The following is a 14717-nucleotide window of genomic DNA, read 5'->3' on the forward strand; positions in this document are numbered from 1 at the left end:
GGCAGCAAAGTTTTGGTAACCAGGATAGCCCTTGATGCCATCTAAAGGGACATGAGACAAAGGTAAACAAGGCCAGGTTTGACTGGGAGCTGCCACCCTGGGGTGGAAGTAAAAGCAACTCAACAGGTTTGGGTGTGCCATACCTGTTCCCTACCTTCTTTGGGCCCTGACCATCAGGGAAATCGACTTCTTACTGGTAGAACAATCAGACAGTAGTTAGCTAAGAGTCTGTGTCGTGTTTCTCAGGCTACATATAGAATCTGATGTGTGAACTTTAAGTTAAACATTATCCTGATATACTAAATATAGTCATCCCTCCTCTCAACTGAGGATACCAAAATCCACAGATTCTCAAGTCTCTTATGTAAAATGGCAATGCATAGAATCTGCCTTCCACATCCAGGGTTTCCCAACCACAGGTGAAAAATATTCCTTTCCATTAGAGGTTGGTTGAACCCATGGATATGAAATCAGGGATATAGAGGACTGACTGTATATTTATTGAAAAAAAAAATCTGTGTATAAGTAGATGACTCACACAGTTCAAACCCATGTTGTTCAACGGTCAACTGTAAACCAAAAAACCTAGTCTGTTTTTAGATGCTGACATAGAAATCACTTGAAAAGCTCTTTTTAAATTAAATTTCAGTTGTGAAGGAACCGTTGCTCTCAGGGGAAATACAGGGTCAGGTTTCCGTGAGCCTCTGGTCACAGCACTTTTAGCAACTGATCAATATGTAACCCTGTTTTTTGCATGTTTCTGTTTAAAGGTACCTTATTTAATACATACTGTTGACTCATTAACATTGAATTCACAGACAATATCACTATAATCATGCCGAAACAAAACTTATCGAACCTGTATTTTGACATTACAGCCTTCTTATACTAGTACTCGAAGCACTAGACAGTACTTTAGCACTATACTCAGGGACTTCTTTAAACAGATAATTCACCACACACACACACACAAAAAAAAAAAAAAATGTGGAAAAGTGTGGCACTAAATAGACCACAGAAAGGACAGTTGTTCACAGCATGAGCACTGAAACCAAGAGGCAGCTGGAACATGCATGGGCAATTAAAGTTTTTGTCACTCTGCTTATGGCTGCAATTAACCACTAATTGCTGAGGAGTATTGATTTTCATGTTATAAATGTTTGCAAGTAGGAGAAATCATCAACATAGACTCCATGCAAAATGGGGATTGACAGTCCCAGTGGTTCTAGAGTTCTTCATTTTCCCTTTTCTCCTTCTTCTTGTTCACCTAGGTGAGGGGCCGTGAGACATATGAAATGCTGCTGAAAATCAAGGAATCCCTGGAACTCATGCAGTACCTTCCCCAGCACACAATTGAAACATACAGGCAGCAGCAGCAGCAGCAGCACCAGCATTTACTTCAAAAACAGTGAGTGTGTCCATGTGTCATTTTAGAAGGCATTAATGAGAGTGACTATCACATTAACGTGATCAGTGGGCGATATAGAAGATGAGGTTGTGAGACAGCAGGACATGGTAGGATCAAATGAGCAAGTGTCGGGTACTAGTTTCAGCAACCTTCTAATACTTCTTATTATAACCTTCCCTTTGAGAAGTTCCACCTATATTCTGAAATTGAATTCAAATTATTTCAATTGAATTACAAAGAGACTCATACTAACAGAGTTAGTTCTCTTCTCTCTATCCCTATCCAAACACATCTGTCAATATAAGAATTTTGACTATGCACAAAATTCGAGCAATAATGTGTATATTTAAAAACATGTAGTCTTCCCTCACCCCAATGAGTTATCTTGTACCTCTCCTGGGATGCACCCACATTTGGGAAAACCATCATAGAGTAAGGATAGCACATAGGTTTTACCGTAAGTGGCTTCCTTGAGTGCTGTGTTGGGAAGAACTCTGAAACCCAGTGCATGTTCCTTGGGGAAATATCTGCATGCAGAAGAACAAAGTCGCACTGCATTGCCATGTTTTAGTGTCCCTGTTCTAGGTTACCTTCCAGCAATATATTTTTGCATAAATTGGCCAGATTTTGGATCCATATATACATATAATATATATATTAACTTTTACCTTGACTCTTGGATCTTTGATGATGATAATTGTTTTATGACTAACAAGAATAGAACAGCTCTTATAAAAGGAAGGGAAGTTGGTGAATCAGGACTTTGCTTATACTTAGCCCTCTATGGTTAAGAATAATCACGTATCTGTACTGGAAGTATTGCCGGAATTTCTGTAGATATATGTAAAATGTATACATTTTTGCCCATTTGAGTAATTCAAACATTTGACTCTACTCTTCAGGCAAAAAGAAATGGAGCCAAAATAATCTTGCCAAAGGCAAATATTATCTTCTATAGTAGAAAAGTACATGAACAATATATAATATTTTTTTCTGATATATTATTAGCTAACTATAGAGAGATAGCCATGGAAAGTAGAATCAGAAGGGTTTGTTATTCTTTTTAATCAACATAATTGCAGTTAAGGATGTTGGACTGCTTCTCTCATAGGCAGGAGGCATCCTCTAAGCCTTGTTGGCTGTGGGGCCTGGGGTTGGCAGTGGAAGTATAGAAAGATGTGCTCTTTCTTTAAAGGACTTCAGGCTCTTGAATGTTTAAGAACCTTTTTGCTTGGAAGGAGTTCACCATTTACTTGTAGCTTGAGAGTTTTGCGAATCATAATTCCAAGGTTTTAAATAAGGCTGAGTGGAAAGGCTAATCACGGGGTTTCTTGAGGACATGGAGTATTCCAAAGGAGAATTAGAATACAAAGTTGCAGACAAAATTCCCATCACCAATCCAATAGATTCTTTAGGATATATGTTAATATATGCAAGTTTTTATAAAATCATTCAATAGGGATGAAAGAAACAGACCTGTAACATCCCTTACAAACCTAGAGGGAATAAGAGCCTTCCCCATGTCATATCATGGTATTAAGAAACTCTCCCAAATCACCTCCAGTTCACTCTGGATATGTTTAGCTCAGTGAAAATATCCAGAATGACACAGTAGCATATCACGCTGACCCAGTTGCTCCATGATTCTCTTTTCTCTAGTTAACAGGAAGAGAATTGTCAGGCCAAATTGATACCTATTAAATGGTGTGATTTAAGAGATCTGACCATCTAGCTCAGAGTTGGCAATTTCTTTTCTATAATGCACCAATAGTAAATACTGTAGGTTCTCTGGTCCATATGGTCTCCTGCAGCTACCCAGTTCTGTCCTTGTAGTATAGAAGCCACAACAGCCAATATGGAACAAGTGAGAATTTGTTACAATAAAACTTTCCTTTAGGGCCACTGAAACTTGAAATTCATGTAATTTTCACATCATTAAATATTCTTCTTCTTTGAATTTTTCCACCTTTTAAAAATGTAAAAAACATTCTTTACCTATGGACCAGATTTGGCCCATTCACTGTGTTTTGCAGGACTTGTTCTAGGTAAGTGAGTGCCTCTTCCTTCTTGAGGCTCAGAGTTTTTAATAGGAATATTTTAAAGCTAAATGTGTATTCTAAAGTAGAGAGGTATTAAAAGGTTTTATGAAATTTTAAAGTGACTTTTAAGGTAACATTTCAGTATCTAACAAAACTACAGCCTTTATCAGAGATTTCTTTTGTCCCAGAAGGTTAGGCACACCCATCCAGACTCAAAATGATGCAACCCCATTATCAGCTAAGACTGAAATAGTTGACTTGATTCACGTAGCAAACTATCAGCGAAGATCTGTTGCATGAAAGCATTAAGAATGGACATGAGAAAGATGGAGTTTCTGCCTTCTCATAGCTTTATAATTTTGTGATAAATTCATAACCAGAACACCTTTTGAATTTTAAGAAAGCTCTGGATATTTATTCTCAGCATCATGTAAATCAGAACAATTTTAAACAGCTTCTCTAGATCATACAATAAGGGGAATCATTTGGTATAATAGTTTTAGAGACTTAATAAGCCAGGAGGATCTACCTCGGTCAGTCCAGGATAGTTGCTATTTGTGTTTGTATATGATAATACATTGCCTGGTATCCCCCATATGATCAGTTATCCCATGCTTATTGTCTGACTGGCTAGCATTGGTTTAAAGGGAAATTATTTCCCAATTTCTATTTCAAAAAACAATCTATTTCATCAAAGAAAAAAATATATCTTAAAGTATTATTTTAAAAGCCCAAAAGATTTTAGAGACACATAGTCACTTTTTGCATGTGTGGCCACAGATACATAGTGAGAACAAGTAGACTCATAATTACCAGGGGTGTCCATTTACAGTATCATTGCATGTTGTTATCTCTCAATCTTGTAAGAGCTAACTTTAGATGTGATAACTTGTGCATGAAAATCTAACAAACTGCAAAATGAAATCTTTGCAAAATATAGACATTTGGTCTAATTTTGTCTAAGTTGCATTATACAATATATATATATATATATATATATATATATATATATATATATGGCTTTCCAATGATTGATATGCATCTATATAAATTCTCCAATTGCTGTACTCTTCGGCTGAGTTTTTTTCAGCTCTTTTGTTTTCATGCAAATCTGCCAGAAAGAGCATGAATAACTAGACAAAGAAAAATGGAAATCTATTTCTCTGGCAATCATTTGAAAATAACAAATCAGCTTGGAAATGCCTTCAATAGCCTGTGATTTTCTTTCCAAAAACATAATACCAACTTTATCCTGGTAAGGAATCAATTTTGTGCTTTCCTTTATAGTAGAGAAAAAATTAGTGGGAAGGAAATATACTTTCTACAAGTTGGCAATAACACATTTTAAATTTAATTATTTCTATTAGATGCTCACTATGTGTTTTCTCTCTGCTTGATTTTCATTTGTACATGGTTTCCCTTTTTCAAAAATTCCTTCCCAATTACCTTCATGATCATAGGCTTTATGAAGGATAAATTTACACTGAGATTTTGTGAATCAAATTGTTACAGGTATAAGTAGGTTTTTTACCATTTATAAATAAATATAATTTTGGTTGATTTGCTCACATTGAAATAAACATGGGGTTATGTTTATAGATGCCAGAATCTATGGGAGGACAAATTTTTGAACGAGGTGCCTTAACTTTATATTTTCAAGGGAGATTAACTCTTAGGTTTGCTCTTCAGAAACCACTTAAGACATTTATAGCAATCTTTTTGTGTGTGTATTTTAGACCAATACTATTTTTTTTCCTTTTTTTTTTCCTGTAGTTTATTCTCTTTGGCTTCCATTCTGATATCAGGCCAACATCACTGTTAAAATTTTACTTAGCCTAACTCTTTATTTACCAGGGAATATTATTTTTGAGTTTCTACAGAATGAACTCATTTTAATAGAAATATGAAATCTCCTGAGGAGCACTTAGTGTATTCGTTTCCTTTATGATCACTTGATGATTGTAGCTCATTAGGTACAAGTCAGAGAATATTAGAGCAGAGCATGATCTTCAAGACCATAGTTCTAATACCTTCATATCGCAGCTTGGGAAACTTAGGCCCAAAGAACTATACCTATGATTTTATGGCCAGATCATAATAAAGTTAAGATGAGAATCATATTTGAAAGATACATTTTTCTGCAATTATCTGGTCTGCTTCATTAGTTAAGAAAATTGTAATAAAAAGACAAAAGCAAGCATCTATTTCTATTTTTCTGTCTCTGTATCAGTCATTTGGAACTTATCCTTGTGGTTTCAGTTTAAAATCCTATCACTTAGAGCTCATTTGGCTCTGATTTTCTTTAATAATGTTTCTCAGATTCACATACCTGAGGATGAAGCAAGCAATATTTTCAGGATCATCAATGTAGGAGAGAGTAGAGGATACAAATCTCAATGCTAGATGTGATAAATATCATATTTCTAAGTTTGATTTAGAAATCATCCAAATTTCCAGAATATTTGTTTGAAATTGCCAGTTTCTTAGATTAAAAAACAGATGAATATTGGTAATTCCATGTGGTTCAACCTTGTAGGTCATAGAACTGCACTTGTTTTTTACAGTTAACACAGTTTTCCTTTTTAAACTTTGCCGCTATGTTAGGAAGTTGCTAGAGCAGAGATTCATTAGCTCTGAATTGGTAATGAAGAAAAACACCTCAGATTAATTAAATTCAGATCTATTAGATCACTTTTCTAAGCTCTCACATCTCACCACAGAAATTATCTCAATTCTAGGTCTCAAAGTCTGAACCTCTGTGGTCCACTCACTCTTATTATAGCTAAAATATGATTTCTGCATGTTGTCTCATTTAAGCCTTGCTCCATGAGAAGCCCCAAATGTAAGATACAGGCAAACAGTCAAAGCTATACTTCTTTAGTTGGCAGTATATTACTTCCTTACTCATTGTTGTTCTGGCATATTTTTTATGATGATCCCTGTTCTGCTGGTGAGATGGCTTTACTGAATCCTAGACCTAACCAAGTAAAAAAGCCTTTGTTCCTTTGCAAGGAGTAACCAAATATGACTTAAAAGCCAGTTGGGAAACTATTTCCAAATAGGCCATGGATTGCACAATTTTTAGCAAAATAAAGGGATTTGTTCCTGGCATCTTTATGGCATAATTGATGACTTAATTATGCAAAAGTTGCTTTCATATATTTGACATGTGCATTTATAGGCCAAGTTTGTGACTGGAGGATTAAGATATTTATCCATCTCAATCTGGGCACATACAAATAAATGCTCATTAAGAAGCCTTTACAAATGCATGATGACGCAGCCCCCAGACTGATAAGATCATATTTCTTCATACTTCATAGTTCGGCTAGATGGGAACAGTAATGAGGTATCTTAATTGGGTAGATGACATTTTTCAAAAGATTAATTTTTGTCTCTTAATTCCCTTTTTCAATTAATCAAGTGCAATATGCCAAGCACTGTGTTAAGCACCTTGACCTCCCTGATCTCAGTAGTTCTCACCTGAATCACTTGTGGAGTTTGTTAAAAATATATATGCCTGGGTCCAGCCTGGTCTCAGAAGGGACCCAGGAAAATGCAATTTTTTAAAAAACGTTATAGATGATTTAGATCCTTCTGGTTAATTACTACCACGTTATCTAATTTCTTCTTCATAAAAATCTTGAGAAATCATCTCTGAGTAATTTTAAAAGTGAGTAAAGAGGAAGGTGAAAAAAGAGCTTTACAGGCATTCTGTTCTATCTATACTATGATCATGAATGTAGGAGGATGTGTTTCTGTATTCAGTTGATTTGAATATATGAAGTCCTAAGCTTTCATCTTTTGTTTTCTCTGGTTCCTCTCTGCAGTCTCCTTTCAGCCTGCTTCAGGAATGAGCTTGTGGAGCCCCGGAAAGAAACTCCAAAACAATCTGACGTCTTCTTTAGACATTCCAACCCCCAAAACCGATCAGTGTACCCTTAGAGCCCCTTCTGTGTATTTTGAGTGTCTGTTTGTTGTGTTTCTGTGTGTGTTTGTGTGTGTATCCAGCCCTTGTAAGCAGGACTTGGAGACACTGGCTCAGAGACACAACTGTTCAAAGGCACACAGCCACTAGTGAGAAAATCTTTGAAGGGACTCAAAACTTTACAAGAAAGGACATTTTCTGCAGATTCTGTATCCTTAGATCTAGCGTTGATCAGTCAGGAACACATGTGTTTGTGAGCTTTTGTGTTGTTTCTTGGGAGGGAGGAGCTCAGGTTGGGAAAGGGCATTAAGATGTTTATTGAACCCTTTTCTGTTACCTTCTGTTGTATTTCTAAAACTCATAAAGAAGCTTTTGAGCAGGTCTCAAACTTAAGATGTCTTTTTAAGAAAAGGAGAAAAACGTTGTTATTGTCTGTGCATAAGTAACTTGTATGTGACTGAGAGACTCCTTGAGGCCCTTTTAATGCTGGTCATGCAGTAATATTGCAAATAGTAAACTAAGGTGTAAAGTGTACTGCTGGGCAGTGAGGTGATAATTACCATACATAGCCAGTGTGGGGGATGTTCTTTCATTCTTTTTGAGAACTTGCATTATTAGTATCCTCCCCTCGTATATAGGTGGAAGTTCATTAATGCTGTGTCAGATCCCACCCTTGCTACCATATGCCAGTACCTATGATAGTCTTCCTTACTCATGGGAACCCTGGAGGCTTACCCTCAAGAAACTGTTGTTTAGACACCAAGGCAGGTAAACCTATTCTGTTATTTTAAGAGAAGGGTAAAACTGCCCCAGTAATATTGCTCTAGGCAGTTATATATTATTCTTTAATGCCCAAAATGGAGTTCAAAGTGCTTTCACCAAAACTATGATTATTATGTTTGATTGGCATTCCTATCCCTCTATCCTACTATAACACTACCCATATTGCTGACACTGCTCAAACTCCATTGTCCAGGAGCCTTATGTTTTGTTTATGTGATGTTCAAGCGGATGCATTTGAAACCAACACTCTTAGCCTAAAAAATTAAAGATAGAGATGATGGCTTCCTTTTTTTAAATTTTTTTGTTGTTGTTGTTCAAAGAGTTTAGAGAATCTATTTCTTTCCAGTTTAAAAACATTTAAAAAAAATAGTATTAAGACTTTAGGAAGCTTCTTTCTTCCTCATCTCCCCACACCAGATCACCAGCTCTTAATTCTGTGTCACCACAAAAGAGATTTCTTGTTATTGAGGCTGTTGCTTTATGGATGTGTGATTTTAATTTTCAATAAACTTTTGCATCTTGGTTTACCTTGCAGTTTCTTTTTTCTTTTCTGTCTCTCTTGCTTTTTAAAAAATTCCTTATAAATATTTTTATTTTTATTTAAGTGCTTGAAGTACTACCATGTGTAAGTCTAAATAAAAAGAATAATAGGAGAGTTACTTTGGTTCTTCTTACACTGTCAGTATTTCCTGTTTTTATTTAAGATATTCTAGGTTATCAATCCTAAAAATAAATTGCAATGCCAACACTAACTTGAAGATATACCTTAGCACTGCATATTTAATTTCATCATAAGGAATCATGCACTACAGTATCATTTGTTCACATCTCTGAACAAGCCTTGAGTTACATATTAAGTTGCTAAATTTACTAAAAGGAATTTAAGTCAAATCCAAAATTAGTAAATAATTTGACTTCTGTGACAGAGGCATTAGTAAATATTCATTCAGAACTTTTAGTTGAGGTTATTGTCCAATGCTTTTTTTTAAAGAAATAACAATATATCCCCATCTTTGAATGTTTATTTTTAAAAGCTTCAAAAATAATTGTTCTAAATAAAAATAATTAATTTAGTAGTTAAAAAATACTTAAGAAAAAACATTTATGTTTGAGATACAAGTATATTAGTAAAATCCGGTGATCTTGTTACATCTATAAAGTGTTTTTAATCTAATAATTTTGATTTACAAATCCCATTAAGGATTAATTAATATGTTTAGTTATTTAATATTTATTTTTTCTTCTGAAGCCTTTTTCTTTCACTCTATTTTTATGTAAGTTTTTGATGTGTTTATAGTTACCTGTATATAAATGCACATATTTGAACTGATGGAAAATATTTTACAATTTTGGTTGATCTGTCTAGAGATTAAATGCTACCCTTTGTATTTAGAAGATTACCTAGCTAGAGAGAAAGGTTACAAGCAGAGCAGTACTGGGAAAAATTTAGAGGAGAAACAATTCTTTCCTGATGGTTCATGTCTTGCTTTCTATGACCTTCCTCATACCAGGGGTGTTTTTCTCTACTTCTCAATACCCCTGCCCCCTCTCAGATTTGTACTCCAGAAATAGGTTTGGTAAAATAGGTTTATTCTGAGGTATCACCAGATTATACTAACAAGTTGCTTTTTAATTGTCAATGGAAGATTTGAGGCAAAATCTTTTGGTGGAATTCTAGGCATCTCCAGTATGGTGGTGGAGATGACGAATTTGTGCCTTCCAAAGAATTCTGACTCTCAACCACCTAGATAGTCACTAGACTTGGAATCAGGAAACATGTTTTCTAATCCTGGATGATCTAAATGTCACTCTGAGATACGGAATTTTACTAACAATGTTTACAGAAGCCCAAGTTGTTAGAATTAAGAACCGGGACTTGACTTTACCAGGATTTCGCCACAACACTAGAAATATAGAAATACATGAAACATGCATTCTTATATTGCTGTTATATTGGATTCCTAGAAAAATCTAGTATGCCTCTGGGGAAAAAGCCTGAGGCTTACACCTTGTTATTTTTCTGAAAAGAGTTATATTCGTACTTTTTCTTTTTTTTTTGCTTTGTTTTGTTTTGATTTCATGTTGGGGAGGGGTAAGAAAACCATAATGCCACAGGTCCTGTTATCCTTCAGTATTTTTTTTTTTATCTCTTCAGATTCACATCAATCTTTGGGATTGTCTACTCAAGGGTTGTGACATTATATTTGTAAAGAAAGAAATTTTTAAGAAAGTTTGTTATTCAAGGGCTTTAAATCCAACATAAATTTATTCAGACTTATTTGCTTTCCACAGCACATAGAGATTATCAGAATATTCTTTGTATGTCAGACATTGCAAACTTAACCCATTGCACTCGCTTGCTTTTTTCTCAATTCCTTTATTCTAATGCTAACCGTGTTGAGTCACACTTGACATCCAAGTGCAAAAGGTTAATATTAAACAGATTATCCTGACTTTTTGCCTTGTGGATTTAATACTCACTTCTGCATTAAGGGAGAGGCATTCAGAATTTCTGAGCTTTTCAGACTCCCTTACTTCCATTCATCCACTCACTCTAATTTCTAGATTTGCTCAATTAAGAATCCTTTCACTTACTCCTATTAAATCTTAAACTTATACCTCTTATCTCCTTAACCAAAAACTAGAGTATTAAACATTTGGAGCTTGAGAGGAAGAGTAAAAGTAACCAATGTATCTTGCACACCTACAAATTATAGGACAATGTCCAGGGCTCATATATAATGTAATCTTCACAGCAACTCTTCTAAAATGAATATAATAGCTTTTCTACAGATTAAGAAAATGAGACTCAACAGACTTGTAAAATAAAGTCAATTAATTTGTGTCAGATCTAGAGGGTGACGTTCACCTATGGTTTCTGACCAACCTTCCTCAAACATAGTTTAGGCAGTTTATAACAAATGAATTAATAAAATGGTCAAAAACAAAGACCACAAAGGGAAAAAGAGAACTGTAATGGGATTTGGAAGAAGCCATTTACTGTAACTGAGGTTCCAGGGAAAATGCAAAGCTTTTAAATATATTTTTATTTTCCTAATGGTGGACATTAATGGTCAAGTATTGCTTCCATCAGCTCTTATTGTACATTTTACTGATTTGGGGGAATGGGAGAGATAACTAGAGGTCTTTTTAGGTCACACAGGACCAGCCTGCCTGTGGAGTCTAGCAAACAGGCATCTTGGGAAATTGGTAGTAGGCAAAGCTAGAGGAAGAAGCATCTGGAAAAACATCTCTTGGCCACTTTGCCCATGTTTTCCAGTACTTGGATATGGACTTACAGATGTTCCTAAGTATCTCCAAATGTGCTGACTCTTACACCAGGTGGAGTCAATTTGATGATAGCTGGGGGGCACCCTTTACTATATCTCTTGTTCCCTGTGCTCTCTCAGTTTCCCACATTTCTCTTATGACTTCACCAATTTCTTGATTCTGTGACTTATTGCACACCACTATCTTATTTCTGGGAAGGTGCCATAGAATAAACAAACAAACAAACAAACAAACAAACAAAAAGCTCTTGGACTAGGAGCCAGGAGATTTCTCTACTCATCATTGGACAATTTATAACTATGTACATTTTTTCTTAGAGATTTATATTTATCCATTCCTACCCTGCCCATTCCTACCCTGCCATACCATGTCCTCCTCTACAGAGAGATGAGAATATTTCAGAAAATGGATAAAGGAGAGCTTGGTAACCTGAAGTATCTTACAATTGGGAGAGCTTATTATATAAACACCTATTTATACAACATGGATCTATCTATGTTCTTGAGAAGGGCTATAGAGAAAAAATCAATGTTCTCCTACCTTAAAGGCAGTGATGGTAATGTGGAGCTGAATTGTTAATTGTATAATAATTGTCATTCATATATATGCAAATGTGTATATAGCATATTGTTTGAATTCCCCAAGCTGTGGCTCCTTAGTGCTATGGAATGGGGCCATTCCTGTTTTGTGTAATTATGGAGAGCAGTGTGGCAGCTTCAAAGACCAAGTGTCCTATTGTAGCACTCCAGTACTAGAACCACTTTTTATTATGTTTTCAAACATTATTATACCATGTTTATTTGAAAACTGGGTTTATTTACAGAACCTTCAAAATTTGATTTTATATATAGTACACACATACATACACATGTATATATTCAAATAAAACTGAAAGAAAAATGCTTTATCTTTCCTCTAATATCAATGTGACTGCAGCAGGGAAGAGACAAACAGTAACACAATAATACATTTTGTTGAAAAGTCTGAAAAGGGAATTTTTCCCATCAAGGGTTAGAAACATGCTCAAAGTCTAATCTTCATCCTATAATCCAATAATTACTCACTGTTGATACCACATGGTCTATAAAGTTCTTCATCTTATCTTTTCCAGTTCTCACTACAGCCCTACAAGGTAAGTTGGATTATTATCACCATATATCCACTATTCCATGAGCTTCTCAAAGATGCAACCTCCTCTTATTAGTCCTCCTACCTCTAACATCTAATTCCAGTAGTAAGTGTATATGTATTTCATTTATATTGTTTTCCTGTGAGGAAACAAAGGCAGGGATGCTTAGAGGCTTGCTCAGAGACATACAGCTTCCTAATATATGCTCGAAGAAGACTTAAACTTTCATTTTTTTTAACTTCGTATCCTACCCTGATTCTAGTAGATATCACTAGTTCTATATTCAAAGAAAAATTCAGGAATGACAGTTGTGTCAGTAATATCAAATGTATATTAAATTAAAATATGGCAAACCAATTCTAGTAAATTTCCCAGTTGAAGTTATGCTGAATGGAAAACTTTTTTTCTTTGTCTACCAGGAGACTTGTGGAAAGTCAATAAAACATTTGTTTGGCCTCCAGGGTTCTCCTGCATACAGAAGTTATTGGCATTCCAAATGGTTATTTTATGGTCCATGAACATCTAGGCCAGTGATGGTGAACCTATGACACGCATGTCAGCACTGACACGCGTAGCCATTTCTGATGACACGCGGCCGCATGCCGATGATGAAACATTTGCTGCTCCTGAGGATGAAACATTAGCGACTATAGTCTTGGAGTTAGTTTTTTCCTCAAAGTGACACACTACCCGAGTTATGCTCAGTTTTTTGGCGAAGTTTGACACACCAAGTTCAAAAGGTTGCCCATCACTGATCTAGGCTGACAAAGCATGTTTCCATGTTGAGGCTTCTGCATGGAAGCAGGGTCTGCTGCTAAAAGGCCTTGTTTGATTGGTTGTGTAGTTATCTTCTGCATATCCCCAATGGCCCAGGAAACTACAAATGAAATGTTCCCACTGCCATTTGAGCTTGGTGTCTTCATATCTTTCATAAGCCTTTGAGTCTTCATTCAGTTCTTTTTCCTTATTGATTTCCAAACTTGTTTTAGTTGACAGGCAGGAGAGTGCAAAAGGATAGAAAAAATTGTAAAGGAACAAAGGAGGGTACACTTGTTCTCCCTCTCACAAAGGAGATATTCACTTTGTACTCTACACATTCAGAAAGAATATGATTTCATGATAGCATTGTGATCCCTCCCTAGTCAGGAAAGTTCTCAGGTAGAAATGTAGGTAACTTCTTGTCATTGATCCTGGAGGAATCATTTTGCAACTGTATAGTTTAAGGCCATGATTTAATCTGAGACTTGTTGGAAATGACCAGTCCCCACTCTTCAGTGTCCCATGCTCACCATCATTCCAATGTTTGTGTTCCTAGGACCTCGATGCAGTCTCAGTCTTCATACGGTAACAGCTCCCCACCTCTGAACAAAATGAACAGCATGAACAAGCTGCCTTCTGTGAGCCAGCTTATCAACCCTCAGCAGCGCAACGCCCTCACTCCCACCACCATTCCAGATGGCATGGGAGCTAACAGTAAGAGCATCTCCCTTTAGCCACAGCTAAAGAACTCACAGGGCTAGTTTTAGAGGAAGATTCTGCTCTAGGATGCAGGAAAGACTTGCTTTTAAGCTAAGTGAGAGGCACAGTGGGACAGAACAGTTCCAAGTTGAGTGGCTTGAATTTCTCATCATAAACAGATTCTCACTTTTGAGGTGTGTGTTTCATTACAAAGTACATTGGTAGATATGAAGAAGGCTATTTGTTTAGTAGGGATAAGGATCTCTGTGAAAAGGACAGTCTACTCCTGTCAACATGGATGAAGACTCACTTTCTACATTCTTTGAGATAGTCAAAGGAAAATACATCTAACATGTGGGAAGTAGCGTGGTGCAGTGGACTTAAAATCTAGAGAAATAGATTATAGTCTGGACTCTATTGCAATATTGGCTATATAGCTATGGAAAGGACACCTCTCTGCTCTAATGCTCAGCTTTCCATTCATAAAATCATCGCTCTGCACATTTCACATTCTATGATTCTGTGCCCTGAAATCTTGGCCTTCTCAACTTGTCTACTCTATTCCATTCACAATCATTAATGACTGACATAGGGAAAGAGTTTCTCTTTCACTGATTTACACACAGATCCCTTATAACAGCTAAGTAAAAAACAATGTGAGATTTGGGCCTTCAAGTGGAT

The 14717-nt window shown here is 35.9% G+C and overlaps 1 protein-coding gene across 7 annotated transcripts in view; it reads left to right on the forward strand.

Moving 5' to 3' along the window:
• Window positions 1-14717, forward strand: part of TP63 (tumor protein p63) — a 157370-nt gene that overhangs the window by 73790 nt on the left and 68863 nt on the right. For 6 of the 7 annotated variants that reach the window (XR_008555553.1, XR_008555554.1, XM_008151587.3 and 3 more), the window contains exons 8-9: window positions 1272-1408; window positions 13894-14051. Coding sequence is in view for 5 of the 7 variants with exons in the window: in XM_008151587.3 (XP_008149809.2) it covers window positions 1272-1408; window positions 13894-14051 (295 nt within the window). In the remaining 2 variants the exon portion in view is untranslated. Of the gene's footprint in view, window positions 1-1271; window positions 1409-7277; window positions 8686-13893; window positions 14052-14717 lie in introns of those variants that run through there. The other variant, XM_008151593.3, reaches the window with a different exon arrangement.

Source organism: Eptesicus fuscus, chromosome 3, assembly GCF_027574615.1.
Source record: "Eptesicus fuscus isolate TK198812 chromosome 3, DD_ASM_mEF_20220401, whole genome shotgun sequence".
Classification (NCBI taxonomy): domain Eukaryota; kingdom Metazoa; phylum Chordata; class Mammalia; order Chiroptera; family Vespertilionidae; genus Eptesicus; species Eptesicus fuscus.